Source organism: Centruroides vittatus, unplaced genomic scaffold (genome assembly GCF_030686945.1).
Source record: "Centruroides vittatus isolate TY-2023 unplaced genomic scaffold, ASM3068694v2 contig_3179, whole genome shotgun sequence".
In the NCBI taxonomy this organism is placed as follows: Eukaryota; Metazoa; Arthropoda; class Arachnida; order Scorpiones; family Buthidae; genus Centruroides; species Centruroides vittatus.
The window spans coordinates 10,943-25,704 of record NW_027122044.1 but is presented as its reverse complement, the minus strand read 5'-3'; the positions used below and the strand labels follow the sequence as shown (position 1 = coordinate 25,704).

Below are 14,762 nucleotides of genomic sequence, written 5' to 3'. Positions count from 1 at the left end.
AATGATTTACTAAATCACTCGATATTTCAATGCATTACTTGTACATGTTTTGTCGCAAACCTCAATGTAAAGCTAAAACGAACCAAAGATAAAATTATTAGGCCACCGAATGGGAAAAATATATTTATTAGACCATCTTGTGTAAAATTTAGTTGAACCATTTCAGCTCTTAATACTGCCTTAATCTGCAGTGTTATTTGTTTTATTTCATGTTGACACACTCTAGGTCTAGGACATATTCCAAATGAAGATTCTAGAATTTCATTTTTCAACTCTTTAGTACAGGGGATAACTTTTCTGACATTCTTCAAAATAGTCCACGAAACTGCCATTTAGGTTAAGTTCAAGGCTATTTGCGGGTCATTCCAAACCACAAATATGTTAAGTGTAAGGATGAGTTTTATAAAAGAAACAACTAATAACGTGTAAAATCTTAATTAAATTTGACCGATTTCCACTTACATGATACACGACAACACTAAAGGTCCAGGTGGTAGGAAGTTAAAGTCCCAAATTTAACTGTCTTCTTCTCTCCAGCGCGGAGAATTTCGAAAAATCCCTTTTTACTATGCATTCGCATGACGTACCCTAACTGTGCACCAAACTTCGACTTTAAACTTCTAACCGTTTGGGCTCTGCGATTATTATTATTATTGTTATCAATTCATCTCTATCATAAGATTTAGTATGGAGAGAGTGTAAAAAAGTTAAAATATTAAATTCAACGATAAAGGTTACAAGATTTCTCAACTTTTTAACTTTCGGTCAGCTACAATTGAAAACCTCTCCCTGGGAAAGTTCCTGAGCAAGAAAATAACGCATAATTGTCCAATACAACAAAAATTCATCACATATATAAGTAGCGGAAGAGAAGGGGATCAAATTAACATACACAAGGACTCAGTCTATATATGAGCTACTAAGGAATGATAAAGACAAGCTGAATAACAGGAGAGCACCAGAGGTATACAAAATATACAAAATACCGATCGAAGATAATAGGTTGAATGGTGCCAGGTAATTATCCTGGCACCATTTAACTCTAAACTCTCTCGCCAAGATTCAATCTGTTAATACGTAAATCAGGAATTTTTCTCGGCTCTTAGTGCCCTTGATTGTTCTCGGATGATTTATATTGTTGTATTCTTCGATAGTTTAATTGTTATAATGTAGTCTTCCGCAGTATAACGTAGCACGCTTCGATAGTCTTACGTGTAAATAAACCATTGTTGTTTTAATGTTAACTAAGTATTAGAGTGAATTTCTTCCGGGTTGCTGTCTATCACCTTCTGTTCTCTTACCCCGATAACATTAAAAAAAAAAAAGGTTTCCCGTTAGCCGAAAGTCACAAGAAGTGTTGAGATCCTGACCCGGGGGACCAAATATTTTCTGTAGAAGTATACATAACAGCCGGAAAATATAAATGGAGAAATATTACAAAGGAAATTTGTTAAATTTATCGACACATTTCCACTTCCGCTTGGGGTGTCCACTCATGCGGAGTCCACTGTATTTACATTATTTCGTACTTATAATCCTTTTATTATATATTGTATAGTATTTGATTTATAACTACAAAGATTACGTTGCATCAGAGTTTATCACACCAAGTGACCAATCTAACACATTTTAAAAGTTATTTATTCCTCTATTGTATACAATGACGATATACTATCAAAGACTACGATCATAAACTTGGCTAAAATGTAATTTGAGTTTTACCACGATATGATCCCTCTTCAGTTAAGGCTTTGTTATTTTTGGTTCTGACGTCTGCTTTTCAGTTTTATATGCTTAGTATTCTTATATATTAGTAATCAAATTTTGTTAGAGAAATATTACGAAAACCTTCCTGTCCATATTCATGTGTAATACAGTAATTCTAAACGTAAGTTCTTCCTAGCATTAAATTATTAATTAGCGCCAAGAAAGCACCAACTAAGGCCAAATGAATTTATCGTGGTTTAAATGAAATTGAGATTCAAAAAAAATAATAATTTGTTTATATTTTTCTAATATGTTACATTTGTAAATATAAATATATTTCTATGATAAATCAAACTGATACAAGAACTCAGTCTAAATCAACATTTTCTCTCTTCTTTAATTCCTAGCGATTCTCATAATACAGAATAATGCTGCAAGATGGCGGAGGCATCTGAGGCGTAAGCCTTCAAATATGGAGCATCCAGGATCCAATCCAAGTAAGCGACTCAGAACTTTTCGGAAAATATTTTGCCTGAGTTCATTCAGGTCCTGGCCAAATCCAGGATGAGATTAAAACGTTTCCTGATGACAAGACGAGCGAAAAATAATATATGTATCTTATATATACAATAATTTAATAACTACAAATTCCACTTACCGCCGATTTTTAACTATTTATTCTTTCTGGTTATATTACATTCTGTGAAATATTAAGTGATGTAAAAATATATTGTATTAGTAAACAACTCATAAGTTTTTAATGTACAATTAAACTAACCCTGTCTGAAGATAAATCGATTAGTTTGAATGGTTCCAAGAAATTCACCGGTTCTTCGGATGGGCCGCCAGACTCACTCTCCTTGTTTATAACTTCTCCTCTGAATACCGAATTAAGTTCCTTTTTCATCGCTTCTGTAGAATCTCGATCGACTTTACTAAAAGTGTCAACATTTTCCTCGCAGATAATAGAAAATTCCGAATTAAAACTGTGGACGATGCCGTGAAAATAAAGTCTGAATTTATCCCAATTGTCTCCCTTGAATAAATATCTTAAAAATTGAACAGATTTATGAAGATTTCTGTATCTATCGCCAAGGTCGGACGGAGGATTTTCACAGAACGTTTTTTGTATTAGGACGTATATTGTAAGATGGTTACAGCGCAGATTTTCATCTAATTTAATCAATTCTGTCTTCGTGTTTCTGTAGATTTTAATAGGATTATGAAAATCTTGGTATAAACGTGAATAGATGTTAAATGACTCGTAAATATCAAAGGGATCAGGTATGCATATGTATATTGGATTCACTACAGAAGTAGCAGATAATCTTAATAATTCGTCGAAACAATCGTAATAAAAGACAATTCTCGTTTCCTTTCGAAACATTTCTCTATTTTTTTCGTTTCTGATCTCATTGTAAAAATTTCTCCACGTTACGGGATGAAATAAATTTTCTCTGAGAAAATTTAAGACATTTCCTGTGAAAGGATCGTCTCTAAACAAACCAAAAATAAATAACAAAATACCGTGTACGTATGGAATCGTAACTGTGTCCATGGAATGAAAAATGTAAACAGCCACGGCAAATTCCATAAATGACTTATGAATAAATTCAAAATATTGTTCACTGTTTTCCCCCGAACATTTCTTAAATATATCCAGACCAACGATGCATTGGTATTCTTCGTCATCGCTGAAAGTAATCCTGAAATCTTCTTCTGTTATTTGTCGTGTACCTGAAACATCATCGTTACTGCGTCGCTGAAATAGCTTTGTATAGCACAAGTTGCCTAATTTCATGATTAAATCTTCTCCATCAAAAAATGTTCCCTTCTTCAGTCTCTGACTCTGTCCTTTCTCTCTTTTATATCTTTTTATCATAAGATAAAAAATGAAAATGAACATATCAGTCTTTGTCTTTATGTCTCCGTAAACACTACTATCAGGAAGGAAGCATAACATTTGCAACATGAGTGGGCATTTTGTTAATTTGAACGCATCGTTTTCTAGGAAATTGATGAGATAATCTTTTTTATCTTTGTCTTCTTTAATCATAAAGTCGATGTAATTTACCTTCTGTTCTAATGAAAGTCCTTCGATGCAATATTGGTCGTCGAAGTGTATACTAATTTCATCTGCAATAGGTAGATGACTGGTAACAACAACTGTCATTTTTGGAGAAATAAAAAACAAGTCGACTGATATAAAGTCTTTTAAAGATTCTTTATAGCAAACTTCCTCAAATCCGTCTAAAATAACCAGAAAGTTCCATGTAGTTTCTATTAAAGTATTCCTGTAGTGAAAGTCTTTATTCATGTATTCGTATACAGCATCACTCAAATCCCTTTTTACTAGTTCACGTGATTCAATTAAAACTACAACATCGAATTGTCTTAAATAATCACCACTTTCTTCATTCTTTCCCCAATCGTACGCAATTTTTCTGCAAATAGTGGTTTTACCACATCCTGGATCTCCTGTGATCAAAACGGTTCGATGTTGGATGGTTTCTTTCGGGAAAATATCTTTAATTTGAATAATTTCTCCAGTTTTGCGTCGTAAAAAATCGGTTTTTTGAAGTTTTACATCCATAAAACTGTCTTCTATTGGAAATTCGTTATCGTTACTATAAAGGAAATGTGTCAAACACGCGTAATTGGTCTTGAATCTATTCATCAGCTGTTCTTGAATGATCTTCAATTCCTCTGAAATGGATGAAATGCTTAATTAGAGGGGTAAATTTATACTCAAATTAGGAATTGAAATTTTATATTTACGAGATAAAGAATAGAAGTCGTATATTTTTAGTGGCAGAGCTAAAGAACTTAGTTTGTTCTGAAACGAACCTGCTCCAATAGATTTCCCGCATGACATTTTGTAAAGTATCTTTTACCTGTCACACTTAAATCGGAGCGGATTCAAATAAACATTTCTCCTATAAGCTGGTCTCCGTGTTAATTGGTAAATTGTCATTTATTATTTAAAGTCGATCTGCCAACGAAGATTAAATTAATAGTTTCTACTTGCTAACGTACCACACGATTGCCACAAGCCTCGTTACGGTAAACGAATAAAACGAAACCAATGACATAACTTGAATTCCTATGGTGCGGTTTATTTGTAATTGGCAACGGGACACATGGGTGATGTGCCGAAGGGAGATGCCACCCGGGATGATATCTAAAGGAAAGTGGCACCTGTTTAGGTGTTACAAAGGTGAGAAAAACCCCCGAAAACTGCATATGGACAGTTCGTTGGCCAGGCGCTAACCTTCCACCATCAATGTTTAGTGGTTTTCTCCTCTCTCTCACTGATGGGCGCCGAATTCATATGGAATATGAGTATTTTAGAAAGGCGCAAACCATAAGAAATGTTAACAAACATACAATGGCTGACAAGCCCTTACATGCACGTTTACTGCATTGGGACTGGGTCTATTGGGGTTCGGTTAGTCATTAATACTTTGGTTACGAATACTGATTATCAAATACTTCATACAAAACTATGAAATGTACTTGTAAAGTAGACAATAGAAATTTTTTGAGCCCAACGACACCACTGTTTCGCTGTTTAATACATTGAATATGAGGATATCAAACTCCACTTCATAATTTAATTTCAATCTTATTAATTTGAAGTTCGTTTTAAATAAAATGTGTAATTGACAATTACCTTTAAGAAAATCGTCTGTCGTAGTTCGGTACTCTTCTTCCATTTTTATATCTGTGCAATCGCTTTTTGCAACTACTAAACATCGACGAATCTGAAATATAAATAATATATAAAATAATAAATTTCTTCGTATATTATATTAACATAATTTAGAAATTAATTTTAAAAAGGCCACCTGATGGAGAAATTCCTACGGGAGATTGGCCCCTATTTAAGTGTTAGACAGGTGAAAAAAGCCCAAACACTCCACGTGGAACTCATTCAGTGAAAGTTAGGCGTGAACTCATTTCAAACTAACGAGTGTTTACTGGTTTCGTCCATTCGGATACCGTGGGAAAATTTTTATGTGTTTTAAAATTTTAATAATTACAAATATACTATTTAATGGATAATATATAACTACGTACAGTACAAATTAAATGTATAAGATTTTTGCCGTATCCGAATTCAAATTCATTACTCCAATGAAAACACCTGTTTCATTAAGTTGTGCAATGTTCTTTAAAAGTACGATGGCCGAATGAAATATAATTTCCTAAAATTTTACTATAACTATTTAACAAATAGCCTTAAACCTCTGATAATTATATGATAATTGCTAGAATTCGTTCATCCGTATACTCACCAGGACAATCTCCAGTCGATGATACTTAACACAAACAGGTCACCGGATTACTTATCCAACTGTATTTAAAGCTGTAGTACTTGGCAATTTGCCTATTTTCGTAACATGTAGCAATAGTGTCGAGATAAGATAATCACGTCTGTAGACGAGTGCCTTCACCAAAGTATTTTCTTAATGTTATTCTAAACATCGTCGTACCGGGAAAGAATGTTGAGCAACGTGACGAAACGCCACTCTATTCTTACATAAACGACAAATGATTTAAAACTGGAATGTGTACGTCACATCCGTTACGTTGTGCAACGTTCTTTACGTTACCGGTTGTAGCCGTAAAGAAAAACCGATACGATAAAGTTACGTTAATTACTGGATAATAATAAAATATATAGAATTTATGTTGCTTATTATAATATGAATATCTTGTATAAATAATTATAATTTGACTAGCAGAAGTGACGAAAGTTTTTTAATACAGAAAGTCCGCGGTTTACGACGGGGTTACGTCACTGGAAGAATCGTTGTAACTAAAATATAAGTTATAGTGTATTTGTATCAGTTACGTTCTATCTTCCTAGATTACATTTTCATATTCTTAGCAGTTTTCTTTTATATAAATGAATATTTTAATTAAAAATAATTATGTATTTTACTTGTTTAAAAGTTTTTCTGAATGGCTGTATATAGCCTGAAGCTCTTCTACTTTTCGTCTCACGTCCTCAAAGGCGACTTTTTGCTCTATAATAAAGTAGATTCTATGCAACTGTTGAGGAAATTTCATACAATTTATCTTAATAAAAAATATAGTTTACATGTTTCTTATAAATCATGTTGAAATTGCAATTATCTGCATCAAATTACTATCTGTACTTGAAGATAGAAGCAGTTTTAATATGGCTTCTTTCAATACCTGAGAGATGTGTAAAGAATTTTCCGAACATAAAATAGTGTGTATAAAAAAAATTGGTTAATTTTACCTATGGTTCCAAGATGGCGGTTCGTCTCTTATTCCAGCAAATACAAGAAGAGAAACAGTGGAGATGCACGTTCTAACCTAACCTAACCTATTCTAATAAATTACCATAATTATTACCAACAAAATTATTAGAATAGGTTAGGTTAGGTTAGAATTTGCGTCGTTACAGCAATCAGACGAGCCGCCATCTTGGAACCATAGGTAACATTAACCAAAAAATTATATGGGAGATAAATTTAGTGTTTGAAAGAGTTAAAGGATTGCATCCAATTGTAAACAGTGTAGTGTAAGTGAAAAAATAAGTCTTATTTAAACTTAAAAGTATGTTTTAATTATACTACTCACAGCAACGTATGATAATTTAACACAAATTAAATTATAATTTCTCCATTCTGACAGCATTTGATACCTGAAATCACCTCTTATATTATCATATAAAGAAAAGAGAGTGAAACTGTTTATGATTGTATATACAATAAAACAATCTTTTATATTACATACCACATACACGATTGTGTTATTGATAATAAATTTCTCTTCTCAAAATTGAGCCAGGAGATATGACAGATTGTTTAGATTACAATAAATCTTTGTTGTAATATGTGGTGTTTATCCAAGGAGAAATATGTAGAGGATGATGAATTACCCATCATGAAGATGCAAGAAGGAACAGTTTTACTTTACAGGAGAGGAAAGACAACGAAAGCAATGAAAAGGGTTAAAAAATCATACTTAGGATAGCCCACATATACAATGGAGGAATAGATTACAAGTACACCTTCCAGATAAATGAGAATGTCTTTAAAATAAAAATACTAGTGATTTAAATAATGAGATTAGGCAATCTGTTAGTGGGGTGCTACGTTGAAAGACTTTCTACGGGAAACTGGCTCCTATTTAGTTGTTACAAACACGAAGAAATCCGAGTTCCAAGAATTTTTTAAAAATATATGGCTCTAGCTCCATCAAACAATGGAAGTTCCATTTATATTCGCAGGAAGTTAACCGTTAAAATGTAATAGAAGAGGATTGGGTGTTTACAAAAACATTACATAATACTAAAATCAATTGGTGTCGAATGTTAAACAAGTAAGGATTAAGTTACCGGTAATTCTTTTGTAGCATGTATATTTGCTTTGTCAATTATGCATATAATTAAAAAACAATGTAATATTTGACACCACATGTTGTATACGAGTGTTATTCCTGGTATTATTCCTTTATGCTCCACTAGAATTGATCGAAGTTATATATTTTGTAATTTACTGAGCGACAGCTTTAGGGTGTTGCAGGGGATGGAATGGCATTTGAGAAACCCCATAAATGTTTTCAATGTTTAGAGGGTGGCCGGTAGAGATACGTTGAGTCCCGTCCCCCGTCCTATTGTAGGCCTGATGATAGCACACTTTTTAAAAGGCTGTCTTATGGCCCACAGGATGAAAATTTTTAAAAAGCTATAAAAAATGGAAGATAGATTTCAATTCTATAGAAATCATTAAAAATTAACTCCTCCAGACCTTTTCCTTTGGGGCTATCTGAAGGACAAGGTTCGTGTCACACAACCCGCAAACTGTCGAGGAACCGAAAGAAAATGTTCGAAGTAGGAACGAGATGGCCACAATAAGTCCTGAAATTCTAATAGAAGTAATGGAAAATACAACGAGAAGAGCATGTGTTAGCAAACAGGAAGGGGTAGTTCGTTTGGCCGGTATGGTTCCAATCTTAGTGTAATAAAAAATTCCAAGAATAATACTTTCATTTGAAGTTTAGATGGTTCATTTATTTTATTTCTTTCAACAATTATCCTACACAGAAAACCATCAGCTTATTTTGCGTCACCCTGTATAACTTCGTATGTGAAGCCCTTAACACTACTATTACGTTATAAGTATGATTTAACACGACAATTTGAATGGTTTGTAATATGAAATAATATAACACCAAAAGGAAATTAATATTATTTTTTTTTTAACATTACGTCAATACACGTAATTAAGTTTATTGTTTTGTATCGGCTAGTTGGACATCAGCTTCTAGGCTACACCGCCCGTGGTAAAGTGTCACGTAATTGCCATGCAATAGTAGTTGTACGCGTTTACGATGGTCGTTACGCGGGAGGCCTTTTCAGGGTAACGGGCTCCAATTCAGGCGAATCCATTCCACCAGTCAACTGTGGATCAGTTATTGTCTATAAAGAAATAAATTGTTTTTTCGTGTTTGAAAATATCATTTGTTTATTTAGTTACATAATAGGATACATTATTCAAATTGAATACATACATTAAATGAATGCAAAAGTGATTTGTTACATACTTTGATAAGAGTTACTCTCGATACATTTTCCAGAACCTTTTTAATATTTGCTAGTGACGTTTAACCATTCAAACACACTAGCAAACCAGTCGTAAAAAAATTGAAAACATGTCGATACCCTTTACGCAAGTGTACGTTCTAACACGGAACTACTCAAACTGTAGTCCGCGGACTCTACCGAACACATGTTAACGGGGTCTTTGTGCTGTCACAAGAAACAAGGTTACTCGTTAAACTTTACAAAAATAAAGATTCTATTATTAAAAGCGATGTATTTAAACTTACTTTTGTCGTTGTGTTGGCCTGGTATGAAATGTGACGAAGCTCTATCAGGTGGTGCCACCGATATTTCCCCAGATAACGTCAGAAATATCACGTGGTCGAAGTGAGTAGTCATGTGACGAAAGTGACGTCGAACCGGGGTCAGAACGCACATTTTTGTAGGAGTTGGCCGTCCCCGTGCCTCTCTCCCACGAAAACTTGCTTAATTGAGCGCAACGTACTGTACAGTAAACACAAACACTGACGAATTATAGAATAGATTAATTACAAATCGTTGACTCGATTCAACTGATTGGGTAATCACGAAAATTGTCAAAAATTTACATCGGAGAGATGACGATGAACACAGGAAACACGTGCGCCATTTACACCACGTGACTTAGTAAACTTGGCAAGGTGACAACTTTCCACCCGCGTCAGTACGCAGCTTTCGGACCGGTTAGTTTTGGTTTCGGTTTCTCTGTTCTGCGAGTCGGGACAATAGAAAAATGATAGTTCCTTATAAACAATTCGTAAATCTAGTTATTTATCCATTTGTTTTAGCATAAGCCACATCAATACACATACATTAAACGCAACCTATTTTTGCTTTCTATATACTTTTAATCTATTTAGATTCAAAAAAATATATATATATTTACTAATGATATGTCGAAAGTGTGCAATTTACGTGTTAAAATTTGACAATTTACGTATTCATTTCCTTTAACTTGAAAATCGGTTTCTCTGAGTGCTCCTAGATGGCGCTGAGCGAGTGAAAATTAGGGAGGAAGACACGTGGTTTGTGTGACAATGCACGAAGCGCTCCCTATGCTTCGGCACCACGGGACCGAAGGTCGACATTGCGTCGGCGACGACTGCAATGACTAAATTCGTCCAAACTGACACTACTGTCTTCTAGGTAGACACAGAAACCTAAGCGGTGGCTAAATTCGTATTTTCTCCGCGCGATCGGTCGCGTTGTAGGCTACCGGATTCGGAATAGAGGTGGTAGTACGCTCCACTATTTGTCTCAAATAAAATATCCGTTTATTATACGAAATCAACAATTTACAGGTTGTATAAAAGGACCTTACTAAGAGAAATTGGACATAGGTTAGAATACGCGGCCCTTAACCACGAGAGTTTACATTACTATTATCGATCGTGTCAGAACACGTGTTTTGTCGTGCCAAGATATTACATCGGAGAGATGACGATGAACACAGGAAACACGTAAATTATTTTTGACGTCATCGGTGTGCTTGCTTAGCTGTTTTGACACCTGTACACTAGTATAGGATATGTTTCTATACTACGTTCCTATTATAACACCGTTCAACAAGTCTCTGTTTATATCAATTTAAACTGCTTGGAATGAAGTGTTTGAACTTTGCCTTGTGTCCTTGTTTACACAGTTTCTACACCAGTTTCGTCGGTGATATGATGAAATCGACCGTCTGCATCGTCGTTTAAAGTCTATAAACACGTATTTCTTATCGGGTGGTGTAAAGTTGACGATTAAAACACAGTCAGTTTTTAGCCTGTGTTGCGGCTTGACATTATTCTCCACAGACTGTTTACACGTGTACTGTGTATTGAATTGTGGTGTTAGTTTCGGTTTCGGTTTCGTTTTTACCTGCATTCTTGTGTTCAGCAGGATAGTTAGAAAGGTCAACAAGGATGGATCCTAAGAGAAGAGCTTGTAGAGGTAAGGATAAGATTCTATTTTTTGAGCATTAAAGATTGTTTAAATAAACATTCTGTAACTGGTTTTGTTGTGAATTTTAAAGAACTAAAAGCTATTTTTTTTTCCAAATTAATACCTGTTAATCCTTTAAAATCCACTTAAAGATTAGTTTTGAGGGTACAGCAAGACAGCCTTTCAGGGTGATGTCTCCGTCTTGAGAGCTTTAATTTTACATTATGGTTCAATTTTTTTCATTGTTTTATTTTGGAAAAAGAGACAAGTCATTAATCTCGGAGTCTCTCCATATCACTCAAAACTAAACTCCTTCTCTAAATAAATATAGTATGTCAGGTGATGCGGTTAAATTAGCAGTCTTTTTTCTAATTTTTTGTTGTCGACCCGTATAAAAGCGTCCTAAACGAGAAAAACCGTAGGACTACTTAACGATTATGCACCGTTCGGGCGGCCATTGCTTAGCCTGGTTTCCGTTGCGGAGTATGACGTTTAACGGCGGACGAGTACGAATCGTGTGACGTGGCTCGGTAAACGTCACTTGGTCACGTGACGAACACGTGTATTAGTTTAAAATTTGAATCGAACTTGCGGAATAATAATGTGCATACTGTGTGTGTATCGAGTGATTAAAACATTACACGTGAAAAATTATTAAAAGGCGATTAATGTTGATTATATTCAGTTTATCATTATCATATAATAAATTAAATATTTCCTAAGTAAACAGGAAATTATCACTATTGATATAAACTTTTATTAAATACTTGACATACTGAGTTATTTGTTATGTCTATATCTTATTTAAACATGTTTAAGTTATTGTATGCCATAATTAAATATGAAGTAAGCACAGTTAATGTTGTTTATGCCTGTAAAGATTGAACTTGTACTTTAGTTACAGTACTTCCATTCTTTCAGTATTCCTTGATATGCTTCTTTTTGATATATGTACAATAACTGTATGAATATACAGTAGACCCCCCTATAACACGGGTTTATATAAGATGGATTCGTATAACACGGCGGAAAAATTGCAATCGTGTTCGTATAACACGGTAAAAGAATGAGACAGATTGTCGTGGTTGGCTCGTGTCTGGACGGAATTGATCGAATATGGACCAATAGTGGACGTTGCACAAACCGCCAAGTTTAAATGAGCAGCTGACCTACTGAAAATCATTTATTATTCGACGGCCATAAACGTATTTCTATTAATGACGTCTCCAAAGTTAAGCGAATTTTTCGCAGAAAGAATAACTTATTGGGAAACGCGTCCGCCGTTCGACGAGCCGCTCCGCGACGAAAACGAGCTTAAGCAATGGCGTCTTCGAATGGTGTGCACTCAGTAAGTATTTCTACAATTTTTTCTTTATAGCATAGTTTATATGGATTATTCCCAAAAAATTATATGTGTTTTGGAAATGTTCAAGTCAAATTAGTATATAATCGATTAATTTTATGGAAGAAAACCTTTCAAATATCTATACCCCCTAAACTGCACGAGTGCCAGGCTGTGAACAGCTCGTGTATTTGTAAAATATAAGTGGCTCGTACAACACGGAATTCGTATAACATGGAATGTATCTACCGTGTTATAGGGGGGGTCTACTGTAGTGTACAAATGGAGATTTTATCAGAGCTGTAGATCATTCCCGAAGGAGCAAAAATGCCAAAGGAATCAAAAAGCACTCGTATGATCTACATATGTGTGCTTTTGACTTTACAACAGACAGCTAAAAGCTGACAAACAAAATTACCATTTTTTGCCTTCCTTATAGATAAGGAACAATTTTCACTGACTGTTCATAGGATACTTGATGTCAGGGGCAAATTCTCTGGGCTTGCTTAGCGTGTATTGAGTACAGGGTGGATCTACATAGGGTTAACAGGGCTGAAGCTCTGGGCTTTCAGTGTCAAGGACCCACAAATATTGAATTTTCATTATAATATATTTCATATATTTCATGTGGGCAGTAGAATAGTCCATAATTTTTTATTCACACCAAATAATGTTTTTGCCTATTGTTTAGTGCTAGGGGTAGGCCTATTATTATTATAACTTTCAGCATGCTCAAGAATTTTGATCAGGAGTTGCCCCTGCTTGATGTTATGTAGTTGGGATGTGGAGGCTTGGCTCCATCTGTGTGCTGAGATGCAAGCAATGCCTTACACCTAAACCTAAGACTACATGCAGAGTAGCACTGAAAACTTAGGTGGCAAATATCTCACGAAGGATTACAAGGTCAGCTGTGGATCCTTCGAGTGTTTTACTTGTCTAAGAGGTTAAAACCCTTCATTCAGAGCTGCAATCTTAACGTAGGTAAAGCATTACCAATATAATTATGAGTGATGTACAAGACAGGCAAAAAATAAGAAAAATTACTCAAATGACAATCAAAGGTTTTCAAAACAGTTAAAGTGTTGTTTTTGTAAATTAAAACAAGAATGAGCTATTTATGCAATAGTTAAATGACTTTTACACCATCCTTTTTTGTGATGATACCAGGCCACATTTCAACTTACAAAACAAAGTTAGTTTTTTAGTAATTGAATTCAGCTTGATCTAGAGCAGTTACAAGAGGATAGAATAGGTTAGAAAATATAATTAAATACATAGAGTTATAACTATTTTGTTTTAAACTATAAAGAAGTTAGACTTGATAAACACTAATGTTGTGTGTTTTTTTCTTCAGAGACACTTGGCAAGTTTTTTATCAGATATCTTTATTCGTTCTCGTTGACTTACCAACTTACGTTTTGCATACATATTCATATAACAATAATAAATCACTATTTATAATACATACAAGTTGAAATAATTATACAATGTCAAATATGTACACTCATTTTCTAACACAGGTAAACTGTATTATTGACAAATATCATTACCCTTAATCTTGAATAAGGGTTTTTGGCTACCAAATATTCTTGCTTTTCTGATTACTGAATACTGAATGTTCAACCAAGTAAAAACAGATTTATTTGGTAATGTCCAAAAGAGAAGACTTAGAGTATGGTGGCAGGCAATGTCTTCTATTAAATAATAAAGATTACACATGCTTTTATTTTTAAATAATTATTATTCAGTGTTGAAAAGTAAAAAACTAAATCTTGCTATTGAGGTCTGACATGTTTTAGCAGCATCACAAAGTATTGTATTTAATGAATGTTTATTATTAAGCACAATCAACAAATTCTTTAACATCCAGTAACCAACTTTAATCTTGAAAATTGAATTAAAATCAAAAGCATTTGTCAGTTTTTTATATTAAAGTTGTATGTTAAAGGTTTGTGTTGTAATGTTGATTGTGCTCAGACATTTGATCCAGTTATTACGTAGAAGGTAATTTTGAATGTTTATTATGTTGGGCAAAGCTGGAAGAGCTTATGACAATAAAAAAATGCTTACTATCTATGAATGCAGAAACATTAATATTGTTTCTTTACAATTCATCACTCTTGAATTGTGATTGTTAATAAGTAATATTTGAGGGAGATGATTTGT

The 14,762-nt window shown here is 34.0% G+C and overlaps 1 protein-coding gene and 2 long non-coding RNA genes across 3 annotated transcripts; all 3 read right to left on the bottom strand.

Moving 5' to 3' along the window:
• Nucleotides 1–2,366: 2,366 nt before the first annotated feature.
• Nucleotides 2,367–3,064, bottom strand: LOC136973473 (uncharacterized). The gene is made up of 2 exons (XR_010880500.1): nucleotides 2,486–3,064; nucleotides 2,367–2,407 (listed from the first exon to the last, which is right to left on the bottom strand). It is a non-coding gene; the product is annotated as an uncharacterized lncRNA (long non-coding RNA).
• A 77-nt stretch (nucleotides 3,065–3,141) lies between these two features.
• Nucleotides 3,142–5,423, bottom strand: LOC136973471 (NACHT, LRR and PYD domains-containing protein 12-like). Its single transcript, XM_067268204.1, has 3 exons — nucleotides 5,381–5,423; nucleotides 3,235–4,413; nucleotides 3,142–3,164 (listed from the first exon to the last, which is right to left on the bottom strand). Exons 1-3 carry the CDS (start codon nucleotides 5,421–5,423, stop codon nucleotides 3,142–3,144), a joined length of 1,245 nt encoding a protein of 414 aa, XP_067124305.1.
• Nucleotides 5,424–9,181: 3,758 nt separating this feature from the next.
• LOC136973472 (uncharacterized) lies at nucleotides 9,182–9,630 on the bottom strand. Its single transcript, XR_010880499.1, has 2 exons — nucleotides 9,577–9,630; nucleotides 9,182–9,496 (listed from the first exon to the last, which is right to left on the bottom strand). It is a non-coding gene; the product is annotated as an uncharacterized lncRNA (long non-coding RNA).
• Nucleotides 9,631–14,762: the final 5,132 nt, after the last annotated feature.